The 15,417-nt window shown below is 36.3% G+C and overlaps 1 protein-coding gene across 5 annotated transcripts in view; it reads left to right on the forward strand.

Annotated features, from left to right (window-relative positions):
• Positions 1-15,417, forward strand: part of LOC124158011 (inaD-like protein) — a 211,335-nt gene that overhangs the window by 164,570 nt on the left and 31,348 nt on the right. For 4 of the 5 annotated variants that reach the window (XM_046533155.1, XM_046533158.1, XM_046533156.1 and 1 more), the window contains 5 exons: positions 2,081-2,150; positions 3,561-3,617; positions 7,443-7,544; positions 9,037-9,108; positions 12,135-12,249. In XM_046533155.1, coding sequence (XP_046389111.1) covers positions 2,081-2,150; positions 3,561-3,617; positions 7,443-7,544; positions 9,037-9,108; positions 12,135-12,249 — 416 coding nt within the window. The remainder of the gene's footprint in view (positions 1-2,080; positions 2,151-3,560; positions 3,618-7,442; positions 7,545-9,036; positions 9,109-12,134; positions 12,250-15,417) is intronic. The other variant, XM_046533157.1, reaches the window with a different exon arrangement.

Raw genomic sequence — 15,417 nt, forward strand, 5'->3', positions numbered from 1 at the left:
CCAAAATCCTTCTGAAGATAGATTAAGTTCAAAATGTTTTTGCGCCTACTAACTTATTGTGTTTCATTCCATATTCCATGTTTAACAATTAGTTCACTAGGTATTACATGATTAGTTTTTTTCACCTCATTACATATGTTAAGGCCTACCGTGTGTTTGATGGTGAAATTTACATTTGTTGCCATAAGAAATACGAATTCATGGGTCAGAAGATTTTTTCCCCAAATGCAATTAATGCGAGATTCACGTTTCTCGTAGCTAATTGGTCATTAAGTAATAGAACTCAAAAGCAAGGAACCCCTCAGACGGCTGTTAATAACCTCCAATCGAACTGCTGCTGAGCAGATGTGTATCAGCCCAAAAGATATGAAGCCGCAACTGTCAAGTGATATCAGGTGTTGCCGTGAATCATTGTGTCAGTAATGAATTTTTTAAATACACCAAAGGATGAAGTTCGCCATGAAAAAATGTTTGACTTACAAAGACGGGATTCGAACCCGGATCTCCCAATAATCCCTGCTAAGTCAAATATTTTTTCATGGCGAACTTCATCCTTTGGTGTATTAAACTTTGCACCCGTGCGCGTGACTGCGTACAAAGTCACTTGTTCCTGCAGTGCAATGGATTTTTTATTCACTTACAGGTTAGAAGTGTTGTCATTTGTGTACATCAGGAACACAATTAGAAACTAGGGCCAAGAACTTATAGGCTGAGAAAAGGATCTTATAATGACCTTGTGTTCTTATGACGGGCATGGAGGCTGTTATTTTCACCTTAAAACTAATCTGACTATAGTACTTTCGTCCTCAATAGGAATTTTGCAGTTTAATGTATCTACTTATTTGACTCTTGATCATATTGCCTCTAGCTAAGGGGCAGAGTCTAGGGGTTATGTTTCTCTAAATAGCATTTAAGGGCTGACAGCTAGCTTGAGTTTGATTACTAACTCTACCCTTTCCTTCATGACTACTTCAGTGTGAAGGCAATGATGTAGCCAGCCACGAAAATGCTTGAATTGCCTGACCTGGTGGTCAAAGCATAAACCTATATTCAAGGGTATCTCTTGGGTAGTCGTAACATATTTCTGGTTATAGTTTGATCAATACAATTATCAAAGCGCTGAATGGTCCTCTTCTCTCGACAAAACAAAAGATTTGATGCAGTTGAAATAATGGGCTTTGGAATTTTGGAATGATGGTGACTTGCTGTGAGGTATTAGACTCTTTAAGCCTTCAGTGAGTTCAATTCATCGAGCTAGAAGAAAAACATCGTTTAGAAAGACCTATAAGTACTTTTCATATCAAATAGTAAGGGAATAAGTGAACATAGGAATATCAAAATGAATGTAAAAATGAAAATACACTGGCCCCATGCTTTTTGATGGCTTCAACTTACAGTATGTTCGACGTACAATCATAGCTGATTTTAAAGCACTCTTTTAAGTATCAAAATTTTCTGATTTTGAATATGTGTATGTACTTCACATATATTACTTAATCTACGGTATTTCTTATGCATTTTATCCGTTCCATGCATTGAATGAATTGGCACTGATGCTATTTACACTGATACCTCTTTCATGAATGATTCCAATTTAACTCATGTTTGAATTTACTATACTGTGGATCCTTTGGAATGGATTGATTTTATTAAACAAGTGTCTTGACCTGATTCTATATTGATCATCGGCAGGGGCACAGCTAGGAATTAAGGCTAGGGGGGGGTTTCAGGTGCAACTAATACTTGGGGGCGTGGGGGTATGGCATACCCACCAGGGTAAGCGGGAGGTGCGGGGACCCGCTGCCAGAAAAAAATTAAGATAAATGGTTAAAAATGTTGAGTTTAGTGGCCTTCTGAGGGATATTTTATTAATCCTCACTCTATTTAACAAGTAATATTAATGCAATTAACTAAAATAGATTTAAATTAAACATTTCTCTGAGCTCTGGGGGGGGGGGGGAGTTATCCCCAAAACCCCCGCCCCCTAGCTGCGCCAATGATCATTGGTATACATTTTATTTTTTTTTGTGTATTTGCTATGCTTTGAGATCTAATTCTATTTATTCTCTCCTGTTTACAGGCGAAACGAAGCTGTGCAGGAGCTTGCTGTGAAGCCGATCACTCAGTTCCCTGTTTCACTTGATGATGAGGTAGGAAAGATGAGTTAAATCTAAACTTGAAGCTTGTACAGTCACTTTCAAAAGTTTTAGGAAAAAGTTTGTGGCACCACTTCTGCTTCTCGAGAAATATTAGTTTCCCTTACTCTTTTTGTTTACCTTGGTTACTCACCAAACCTTTCGTTTGCAGGTGAAGATATATGCACTCAGAGGGATATGTTACTTGAAAATTGATCATTCTGTTTCTATTTATGTTGGATTTAATTATTTCGTATGCATTTACTGTGTACTTGCCCCAGTTTTTACTGTTGGTTTCTGTTGTATTTATTATAAAGCTGCCACATCAAGCAGTTGTGGCATCATAAAGCCTGGTGGAGTAAATGTGCAACTGTGATGGAGGTTGTTGCTAGTTTGGGTCCTTGAGCAGAAACTGTGCTCGCAAGTTTTGTTTTACTCATTCACTTATCTTTTACTTCTTCATAGATTTCAAATTATGAATTTGCTGCAGCAGCTTCATCATCATGTACCTTTTTTTAAAGCTCTAATGGGCCACATAAAAGTTAAGAATAGAGGAAGTTTGTTCATATCCTTTTTAAGAATTGCTACATTTAAAAGGCAAGAGATTCAGAAAAGAGGGTCAGCTGGTGGTATAGGGCAGATAGAAAACCTGGCAGAAGTGCAGAAGAGACGCCACAATCTTTGTCCTAGTACTTTTGAAAGTGACTGAACATGGTGGAAGAGCTATATTAGCAGTGAAAGACACTTCGTTACTTCCACAATTTTTAAAATTACTGACGGTTTCAGCTTTTACATCATTATCAAGTACGTACATAAATACTCGATGGTAAAGTATGTATTTATTTACTTGACAATGGCGTAAAAGCCGAAACTGGTACTAATTTTTAAATAAATTTGGGAAGTAACTAAGTGTCTTTCATTGCTAATGGGAAAGATGGGAGCACTTAAAATCTCTCAGTCTTATATTGCTGTTATTTGCATGTGAAAAAATATATTAGTTCGTAATAGCAGAATTTCATTTCAGTCAAATATTAATTTTTGTAAAATTAAATTTGGCTAAATACCAAGAATTTTATGGCAACAAAATCATTCTCCACAACTTATCTATAGATAAAGCTTGATAATAATATGTATGGGTTCATGACTTTATATGTCGTAAGAATCCCAATCTTTCCATAATTCTCCATCCAATCCTCTTTCAGCCATTTCTATCTGCATCCCAAGCTTTTGTAAAATTACAAAACAAATAAAATTATCATTTTGAGGTGTAACTTTATGAATTATCCTGAATAAAGTTTAATGGCAGTCATTGAGTCCAAGATGCTTTGTTAAATATTCATTCTGCCAAAATAGTTTTAGAAAAATAGTTCTAAAATATAATTTTTAACCTTATCATGTTTTTCCTTGTCATCTTAACTTTTACAGACTCCGGAAGAAAGGTTTGCCAACTTTAAAGGACTCAGGACTGTCACCATCAAAAAGGTAATTTGTTTAATTGGATTTCATTGTTTTTCCACTTCAGATTGAAATCTGAGTATGGAATTTTGCAAGTTGGTAGTGTATATTATCATAGAGTATCTACTTACTCTATGATATTGTCTTTATTTATGTTGGAGCATTTATAACATTCTGTATATAATGATAATTTTTTCTTGTTTTGCCAGTTTCAATTTCTCCAAATTTTATTGTTTGATTTTTTTTCAAAGCGAAATGTGTTAATGCCATACAAATTTTCCAGACATTAATTTTTCGTGGAAACTTTTTTATGCATTCACTTCTGTCAGAGCATTAATATTAGCTTACTAGCTAGCCACCCGACATTGCTTGGAAGGATAGTACCCAGAGAAGGGGAAAATAAGGACTTGGAATTAATGGTCATATTCATGGACCGATCATTGGGAAAATGTGAACGAACTTAAGATGAACCCACAATTTGTCGGAATGCATGGTTAAAAGTACAGTAAGGTTATTCGTGGCATAGTGGCGTAGCCAGAGGGGAGAGGGGGGGGGGGGATCCAGACCCCCATTGGAGTATAAAAACACAAGTATTTTCCTTTCTTAAAAGAAAAAATATAAAATATCGAAAAATAGCAAATTTACAAAATATTTCTTCAAAAAAATAGATGTGGGAGAGTGAGCAGAGGGTCAGGGATGGTTGCTAGGTGGCACTGAGACCACTTGCAGGGTTCCGTAATGAAAAAACAATGCAAAGGACCCATGGAACGCTATGGAAAGTAGCTCTATGGGTTTTGGGAGCATGAGATGCACCGGTGTGCTAACTTTGGCCGCAATCCACGCATCTGTGTGGAAACGCATGGTGGACAGACAAACAGACATCCTCTTTAATATACAGAAGATTCCGGTTAATTGGGACATATCGGGACTTGTGCACTTTGCCCCAATTAGGGGAACTATCCTGTATATGGGCATAAACAAACGTTGAAATGATGGAAAGAAGACTAAAGAATGTTTATAATGCAAAATAAGTTTTTTTATTAATAAATCAGCAAGTAAAGTTATTTATTATCATTTTTAAGAATTATAACAATTTAGTTAAAAATATTTTTCACAGCCTCGGGCGACGCTGAATGAATGTCTTTTAATAAGTCCTATTAGAGAAAAGTCCTATCCTCTTGTGGATATTATAACAACAGGAGCTTTCAAAATAGGGCAAGAATAGGAGAATTTGTGAAAAATAAGAGTAAATCAAAGGAGGAAAAAAAAAAATAGTATTCTGAAAACAAAAAAATTAATTTAGTCGCGAGTATAGACTCTATGTTGCCGACTCATGGCCCAATAAAGTGGCATGCTGTCCCAATTAAGCGGAGAATACTCTAAGATATTCCTCTATTGGGTTCTGTTCTTCAAGATCTGCCTCATTAAAGTGGCTGCCCCAAGTAACCGGTGGACCCATTAAATGGAATCTAGTGTACATCGATAGCGCTGAGGAATGAACAAGTACTTTATATTTTACATTCTGCGTAGAGAGTGTGAGAAATGTATTACAGTTTTCAATTGAATGCTGTTGTGGAAAATGTGAATGTGATTTGATGGGTTTTATGTCCTGTTTTGGCATCATTAATTTCAAATTGAAGGCCATAATTAATGTTGCGTGAGGAGTATTTACCGTATTTGTGTGAATATAGTCCCCCATTTTTTTCCAAAAAAGCCTGAGGTAAAAGTAAAGGTGAGACTATATTCAAACCCATTTCTTGAATTTCTTCCCGAAACTCAAGCCTCAAAATTAGGGAATAAGGGGGGGGCTATATTCGGAGAATTACAGTACTCTGAATCTCTAGGCTATTTTAGTTTCAATTTCTTTATTTAGCCATGAATTCAATGTTGCACAAAGGTAGCTCTCAAACGATTTAAGATACCCAATTGTTAAATTGTTACTGTTCAAAGGAATTTATCTCTCTTTTTAGTGAAACAAAAACAGTGGTTTTTCAATTTTTAGAAGATAGTGTTGTGGTGTCTATATGACTTGCTTATAAACCACCAAAGTGGGTAATTATGTACTAATGCCACATGCTCATGCCCATATTTTCCCAGTTCTCTCATATTCGTAAATGGGCAATCTCTGAGCATGGGCATGTTTTACTCGGTGTGCTTAACAAAGCTTAATGTTAGATGCCTGGGCACTAAAAGTTAGTGTACAAAACTGTGCCTCAGCTGCATCCAGTATTTGGAAAGCCCTTGCATGGATCCTCATGCTAAAGCATGCTTTTCCTTGCAATGGGTTGAAAAAAGCTGTAATATAGTTGTTGTCTTGATTAAGCTTCAAGAAAAGATAATCCTTTCATCCACCAATATCCCTCTTGCAATTTATGATGCCTCCAATTAGCTTTCACCAAGCATTTCATCTCATGCTTAATAATTTTGTCTTTCTTGTTCTAGCATGCTCTTTCCATACTCTTCTTTATACAACTAACTCATCTTAAAATTATCTGTTACAACTACAGTACTCTTTTGAGTGATCCCTATTCAATCGCCACTATGCCGAGGGTGTTCAGGCAACATCTTGGATATGGAAATTCCTTATAAGAAATGACCACTTTCTAATCTGGGTGATGCTTTGATTTTGTCTACTTTATTCATAGCTATTTAATATTTGATATTCTACGAGTGTCCTCAATGCCCTTGTGTACTATTCTCACTTATCAGACATGCAACTGATGTGGGTCGCATACTCGCTGCTATATGGGTTGCAGTGTACTTAGGATGCAAAATATGTATACCTTATCCTTGCCAAATGATAGCCCTCTTCCCTCAACTTCATCAGTCTCCTGCATAACCAATGTTGCAATATAGCAATTGTAATTCTTGGAACCCTTGCATAAAATCCCAAAGACGGCTGTGGTGACGATGAGTTTTTCAAAGCCTAGAAATGGTGATTTCTTTGATTCAGAATTTACGCTTTTTTACGCACATTATGGGGCAGTGTGATATCCCAGTGGGTAGAGCTATTGGCTGCTGATTGAGGGGTTCCTGGTTCAAATCCCAGTTGAAGCCTTTGGATGCCCACAAACAAAATCCTCAAGAGTGAGGTGGCCCAGGGAAATGACCTGGCCCTGAATGTGTGAAGTTGACACACCTGTGGATTTGTCTGGTGTGAGCTCTACCCTCACCTATCCAAACCAACCTTTGGGTTGAATCACTGAATGAGTGAATGAAAGGATAAAATAAATGGCAATGTTTGGCAATCATTACCTTACTGCTGATCTTTTAAATACGTATGTATATGTTGAAATTCAAATGAGAAAATGGGCCTTTCTTGAATTATTACATTTATTTTCACCAAGCCAGTATTAAAGGATGAAGTTACAATCTGACTATTGTTTTCAATGTCTTAAGGTTTCTCAGAAATAATCATCGCAGTGTTCAAACCCTATTCAAACCTTGGTAATTGAATAATCTATTAGTTTGCACTTATGAAAGTTTTGTTTTCTCAAATAATATTGTTGTTGGAAACAATTTTTTTTTAACTGTAGAGCCATTTTCTTTGGTTTGGTGAATAACATTGTGAGGGTTTCAGTCAGGAAGAGAAATAATTCATCATGTATAATCTCATTCTAAGCCTACTTCGTTGATGAAATGGATTTACTTTTGATGCAAAGTACCATCGCAGACTAAATGGATTTCATATAATTGTTGATTCATCCACACGCATTTGTTTGTTCCTTCTAACCCAATCAGCCTTGCACTCACCTGATCATGCTAATTCGTCTCTCTCTCTCTCTCTCTCTGTCTCTGTGCCTGTTCTCCGCCAACCCCCACTCTTGCATCTTTGTGCTGATTGGCTGACAGGGCCCGCAAGGTCTTGGTATCATGATTATTGAGGGAAAGCATGCCGAAGTGGGACAAGGTATCTTCATCTCGGACATCCAAGAGGGCAGTGCTGCAGAACAGGTATAATTGTCTGTTATTGATTATGCATTTTAATGTGCTTTTTTGCGCTTCAAACCTGCCACCTATTCACAAACCGTCAGTGGCGTGATGGTCTCGTATTGTGATTGCTTACGTTCCTCTCTTTCCCAGCCAATCATCCAAATACAGGCCAAAATACCATGCGTAGTTATGCTGCATTATGTTATCCTGCTGCCTTTTGTTGTCCCATAATTTTTTGTTGCCTCACGCATTGAAAATTTTCATTAGAAAATTGGTGGAGCCAAATAAAAAGGTCATGTTACTTTTTATACTTTCGTGGGGTTTATTTTGAAAGTCAGGGTCAATTTTAAGATGAAGTACAAAATTGAGTGATATATAAATTATGAAAAGTAATGAGAAATAAATAAAAATAGTGAATAAGGTAGCTTTAGCAATGCTTTGATATCTTTGACTAATGGAGCCAAGTTTCCTAGAACTGAGAAGAAGAAATGTAAATTCTGTATGATAGTGATTGGACTTCATGATTTTCAGGAAAGCCATCAATGTTTTTTATGATATTATTTTCTAATAGCCGTCAATTGATGGTTTGGCAAAATTGTATGATGTCAATGATTTTCTATATTCTTCATATTTTTCATTCATTTATTATTTTTGAGTTTTTCCAGTTTTTAATATCCACTTCTGCCTTCACATGTAGGATTTATTTATAATTTATCTGCAAAGTTAGTAGTTCAATGGGTAAAGTGTGTGATTTTCCAGTGAAGAGTGTGATTTTCTAGTTTACCTGCCTACTCTTGCATAGTATTTCTGCAACAGAATTATATTTTGTCTGAACTTCGGGCTAAATTTTCTTTTTGGCACAATGGGTTTCACTTTTAATACTTGAAGTTGCTTTTATGTTGAATTTTGTGGATTAATATCAAGTGCATTCCTATTTGTTGCATCTAAAATGCAACTTTTGAGGTATTGTATTTACTGATAGGCTTATGGTGAAGCGATGGATGTCTGAGTAATATCTTAATATGTAATTAATAAAATTAAGTTAATTTTTGTGTTTGTGCTGTTCATGTCTGTGTGAAATGTTGGAATTTAATAGTTGAAACTGCAACTTGCCAGTTTGGATTTTAATGCATACGCTAATGTTGTTTACCCAATGCATGTGTGTATGCACGAGATGAGAGATTTCATCATCATAATATTGGATGAATTTCATTTGAATATCAAATATTTGAACCAAGTGGTTCTCAATTGCTACACGATGCATAATAAGTGAATGTACTACTTTTTTGTGAAAAACAATCCATGTACATACATATTTGTATCTATATAAATACCTATATGTATGTATTCCTCATTTCATTTGTCCTTACTTCCTTACTTACCTGTGTAAGCTAGCCCTTTTATAATCAAAGAGCTCTTTTCAACCAAAGGTTTGGATTAATATTTTACCTTTTTCTTACTTTCTGCATTTTTTTATGTTATTAACTCTCTTTTTGTTTCCCTTATTATTTAGGCTGGCCTGATTGTTGGTGACATGATTCTGCAAGTGAACAAGGATGTCATCATGGGATCCAATTATGATTCTGTGAGTATTATTGTTGCACTACATGTCAAGTTTGTAATACATTTTTCAAAATTCAACATACCCTGAGCTAACCAAATACTATGTAGTGTGATATGATAAATGAAGAAAGTGAAATACGTCAGTGGAGTGACTCGAAATTGTGCGCATGGGGTCAGGAATCTGTTGAGTCAAGGCCGATCTATGGAAAAAAATAGCAATATATTTACAGGAGGTTGCACTTAACACGAGTTTCCAGTACCCGTATACCAATGACGGCATTTGTAGTAGAAATTAACTTGGAATCCGGCAAGATTAATGGGAAAAGTATCCTTGGGGTTTCGTCAATTTTGAATTACATATATGGAACATTAGTAAATAATAAAAAATCAACTGATTTGGGCGTTACTTGGTGGAACGATGAAATATTCTTAAATAAATTTTGTGGAATAGTACTGTGTTTTTGTTCCACCATGGATGGAACATTAGCGTAAAATTTTGGGTGTGCTCAGTGTCCTTGTCATTTTTATCGTGTGGTTGTCATTTGTGTTTTGTTGTATCAAAGCATGAATCATGGAAGGAGGCATCTTGGAAATTGAAAATGGAAAATGAAAAAAATTATGTAAATATAGTACAGGATTGGGTAATAACAGTGCTTATAGGCTATGTGCCGTAGGGTGGTGCATGGGCCTTCCAGTTTCCTGAGTTGGTCCCGTAGTTTTTATGGTCAGTCCTTTCCTCTCCCCGGCGCTCGCAGCTCGCAGACCGACTCAGGTAGCAGACTAGCCAGCTACTTCAGATGTGCCAGCTACTTCAGTGAGTCCCATACAGTTTTTATGGTCCGTCCTTCCCCCACTCCCCTGATGCTTGCGGACTGACTCTGGTAGGTGGCGGGCCTGTGCGCCACTCAATGGAATACAGACTATGATTCCTAAAATTATTGGTAGTAATAATATCTTTATTTATCTGTAGCACATTAATAATCGTGGTAGATGTCGTCAATTAATACACCTCATGTGAGGACACAGTAATAAGAAATACCCTGGATTTAAGAGGCAGCAGAATGTACATATACAATACAAATAAGAGAGAAATCATACAATTTGAATCAAAGTGCAAAAGTACATTTAAAAGCTGATAATGGAGAAATCAATTTCCTCCAGTGAGTATATGGGTTTAGATATTTGGAATTTTTTTAGGGCCCTGCGAAAGACATTGTTGTCAACCGTTCTTGCTGAGTTGGGAAACATGTTGAAGTACTTAATTGTCTGGTTTTCATATTTAAAAGATTTGACCAGCCTACATTGAGGCATATCTAATTTACTCTTTGCTCTGGTGTCATGGTTATGTACATCAGCTCTTGTCGAGTGCATTTGTAAACTTCCATTGATGAACAACAGAATATGACATACATATAGGCTGTAGACAGTCATAATGCTAAATTCGACAAAAAGTGGTTTACAATGGGTACCGAACATATACCAACACATTTAATCCAAACGATTTTCCAATACATGTGAGCCCACCCTATCTTCTGTTTTTTTAAACTTGTAATGAAAGTCACAATGAGGAATCAATGTTTTACCAAGTGTAAAGAAAAATGATGAAATTTTTGACATGATCCAATTTTCCCTGAGAAAGAAAAGGCCGTGATCATGCCAGAAAGCCCTTCCGGCACGTTCCAGCCAAAATTAAGCTCTGAGCAGTAATCTCTGGAACAGGCATTGATGCGGCTCAATGAATGAATGAATGAATGAATCAACTTAATTTCATTATTGTGTGTGCAACAGTTTGATATTAGTTTTGCAGAAGAACGATGGATGGCATTTCTTATTTGATTATTTTTATTATAAATGCCACAGAGCCATGAAGCTTATTTTTCATTAAGTGCTCAATTTAATTTTTATCTATTTTTGTCTATATATTGGCCTTTCTAAAGCAACCTAAAGTAGTATGTGAATAAAGTCAGGCTTATCTTGGAATACATATTATGCCTGTTGGTGTCACCCCATGCAACAGAGTGTTGTCTGCTGCAGTTTAAACTGACTGCAGACTTCCAGCGTGGTTCCTGTGAATGAAGTACATTACTGTTTTTGTCACATTCATAGTAGTTAAAGAAATGATGATTGTCCAGTTAAGACAATTGATAGGTATGTAGATATGCAGAATATTCCTTGGATGCTCTTCCCTCTTGATACATATGATATCCAATTCCATTGCAAAATCTCCCTTTTCGGTAGATATCATATTTTTAAGAGGAAGTGTATCAGTGAAAACCAAGGATATTCTAAATAATTGTGCTAGCTGGCAGTGGTGGATCTATAAAGGGGGCTATAGGCCCCCTCCATTGGGTCAAAGCATGCACTAGATAAAATCGAAATTTTTGGAGGTTGCCACTTTGTTCAAAAGTATTTAGTTATATTTTCTGATGTATTTACCTACTTCAGTTTGTTTAAATACAAGTTAGCTCTAAACTTAGGGTCTATTTTACAAGCTTTTGGTATGTCACAATCCAGAGTCAGATACAGAAAGGGGCTAATGGGGGCTAAAGCCTCTCCCATAGGTTTCCAATTTACCCTAGAAAGAATGGCAATTTTGTTCGGACCCCATTACTGCTAGGAGCAGTGGCGTAGCCAGGAATTTTGTTCGGGGGAGGGGGGGTCCAAAACCAGGGGGGAAAATTTTTGAAAAACCGGGAACTAACTAATGGGTTTTAAACTAATTTTAACACTTTTCATAATCGAAAAAACTTAATTAGTTAAAGAAACATTTTGTAAAATCCTGATTTTTCAATATTTTGTTTTCTTTTATGAAGGACAATAATTGTGTTTTTATATTTTGGGGGGGGTCCGGACCCCCCCGAACCCCTTCTGGCTACGCCACTGGCTGGGAGGTAACCCCCAACTAGCCCCCCTCTCCCCTGTCTCCATCCTGGATCCACCACTGCTAGCTGGGTCCCCGAGGGAGTAATCTTGATTAGATTCAGTAAAAAGATGTGGAAATTTATTTGGTGAGACATGTAATCCTAATTTTGTATTTGACAACTTCAGGCGGCCTCTCTCCTGAAGAAGACGGAGGGTGTGGTCACAATTGTTGTGTGCAATCCGAACAAGGCCAAAGAAGAGGAGAAGGCCAAGGATGGCAAGAAGGAGGAGGAGAAGCCAAGTGAGTCTGTCTCCCTGTCCAACACCTGACCTGCGCCTTTCGATCTTTGAAATTCGCCTTTCACACTTTACCCTTCACATTCTGAGAAATACAACATCCTTCTCAGACTGATTTTTAATAATCATATCTCAAAGTTAGGTAAACCGATAAAATTAATTTCTTATTTACACTTAAACTTCACCTTTCACATTCTGAGAAATATAACATCCTTCTCAAATTGATTTTTAATCATGTTATCTCAAAGTTAGGTAAACCGATCAAATTAATTTCTTATTCACACTCACACTTTACCTTTCACATTGTGAGAAATATAACATCCTTCTCAAACTGCTTTTTAATCATTTTATCTCAAAGTTAGGTTAGTTGATAAAATTAATTTCTTATTTGCACAAACGTACTTAGCTAGCAAAATTATGTGGAATGTACTTGGTTTCCACAGTTATGCTGCCTCTTAACTATATGATATCTGATGCTGGGGGGATATTGCAATGACCTTCCATATCATACCTCTCAAGAGGGAGGATATCAATGGAATTCAAGTATGTTTTACATATATTTTATTTCTTGTGTTAGCTCCGGGCACACTTGTATGTTGTAGTCTTGAGATCAGGATCTATAGCATATTATAAAGCAAGAGAATTATAAATCCATTTAAATGAGTAGTACAGACTGTTATAGGGAATAGTAGTGTCAACTGATTGAATTAAGAAAAAACTTGCAAATTGTGCAAACTTGTAAAAAAATTGCAAATTGTGAAAAAAAACACCTCAATCTAACAAGTTTAGAATCTGTTCAGTAATGCCATAAGTATAGCAGATACAGTGCTGAGTTAACACCTTCAAGTATCCATTTAAAACAGTCACACACGATTTGATGACTTCTTTTAAAATCTCAATTGCTGGTTTTATTTTGTGATTTGCATGCTATTTGTTGAATGCTACTTCCTCTGAATGTTCCTCTTTCTTTGTTGGTAATTATAAGTATTTCATGTTAAATAGCATTCATGATGCACAGAATATAATGAAGGGATTAATATTGATCACATTAACCAAACTCAACAATTGTTTGACCATTGAGAACTTTCTGTTAATTGGAGCTTTGATTTTCAACGAGCAAGAAAGTGTCTCATGGTTGAGATATCATTTAATCCCTCGGAAAAGGTTCCCAGTGTCTCACTGGCCTTGCAGCTGTTTAGTTTGGTGAATTTTGCCATTGTATCTGTGGGTCATTCATAAAATTATGCAACCCCTTGCTGAGGAGCAGCCAGCGTTTTCCTATTTAGCAGTGAGCCTATTATGATGTGGTGTCTTTGTCCTTTAATTTGTCTAGATGACGAGTACGATTCCTTGATTTGAAGTCAAATGATGCATTCAAAGCTAATAAAATCTGTTTGCCAAGCATTGTACTTTTCTAATACCTATATCCTCTTAGATGTCATTCCGTTCATGTAAATTGTGTACTTTCAGCCAAAAGCCTTTTTCGATGAAAAGATTTGAATCTACTTGTCAAATACTAAACTTACTCTTATGTAGTAATGTGATGGAAAAACTTCCTGAGATATTGCAATGAAAAATGTAACGTCGCTTGTAATGCACTTCTCCTCTGTCTTCATTATTGCATACCAAAATTTGAACTAAAATCTCTCCCTCTCAGGGAATTTGCTGGACAATTGGGTAATACCAAATAATTCCTTTTATCCTAGGCCATTCAATGGGCCACCTTCATCGTCAAAGTTAATATCTTTGTGGTTGAAGGTTTTAAATTTTTGTCTGTCTGAAATGTGGCTAATGTATGTTGAGTTGAAGTCATGATTTAATTAAAGGGTGTTTTCAATCAGGTCATATATTACTTGAAAGATAAGGGCTAACATTGTATTTTTAGGTCGTCGTCGAAACTTGACGCTCACTTCCATGGTTTTTTGTGAGGAATATCACAACTATGGGAAATTACTATCAGTACAATCTCCGTTGACCTCAGTATTTTGTTGTGCCTAATGCCCCTACAGCTTAACTTCAGCTGCCTGAAGTCTAATTTTTAGAAAGATACAAATTATTTGCAGATGCTTTGTGCCCGCAATTCTTGTAACAAACTGCTTAAATGTGCATCATTAACAACAAATACTAACTGTTAAAAAGCATCTATTGAAAAGTAAAAATTAATTTTTCTTTGCATTTTTGGTGCATGAGTACATAATTATTTCACTGACCAATATTCAGATATCTTTTTTTTATTGATGTTAAGGTAGTTGTGGTATTTTGTGGTTTTGAATGAAGCATCTAACATGAATTTAAATCTAAAATTTGCATTCACTAAAAACAAATGTAATCGCTTGCTGATCGGAGAAAGTGGCTCATGATTCTGCTTAGAGCATTCTGTTTGCTGGATTTTGACTGTGGATTAGCTAATGTTTTATTTACTAAAAATCCATAACGTTGATCTGGTTTTCTGTTAGAGCATTACATGATTGGTTTTTTGGACTGGTTCTGTTGTAACTACATTAAATGATTTTTATGTCATGTCCTTGGCTTGCATTTGTGTAAATATGTACTTGGTTACTTGAAGACCCCTCATGGGCAGGCATTTGGATGTTTTTTATTGTTGTCGAGAGAGCCAGAAGTGGTTTATGTACCAGGGGATGGTACTGCCATTTGAAGCAGCCGGCTTAAGCACCCTGTGAGATGCTTTTGAAGGTTTTGTTATTAATCACATCTCTCTCTGTCTCTCTCTCTCTTTTTACGCCCCCTCCCCCTCTCTTTGTTTCATTCTTCGATCCTCCTTGTCCCCCCTGTCCATCGTCTCCCCGTTTCCCCCATGTTCTTCCTGAATTGCCTGCTTTCGCCGTCTCTTGATGTTGCTTCGGTGGATTGTCAATGTGCATGGCCAATGTGAGTATCAAGATGTTATTTGTTGCGCTTCTTCTAATTATTAATGTTTTATACGGGTTCCCACATAGCAATGAACCTCTCTGAGACGTCTCACTATGGTCTCGAATATTGCGAATGTCTCAGAGATGTTATTGTGAGACGTTCAGGAATTTAAAAAAAAACGTATTTAAACGCCATCAATGCCTTACATATATATTTTTCGATGCAGTTATCCAGTTGCGATTATTAAAATCACGACATTTAATATGGGTTACTTATTTTCAAAAGATCATCCATCAAAAAT

This window comes from Ischnura elegans, chromosome 4 (genome assembly GCF_921293095.1).
Source record: "Ischnura elegans chromosome 4, ioIscEleg1.1, whole genome shotgun sequence".
Classification (NCBI taxonomy): Eukaryota; Metazoa; Arthropoda; class Insecta; order Odonata; family Coenagrionidae; genus Ischnura; species Ischnura elegans.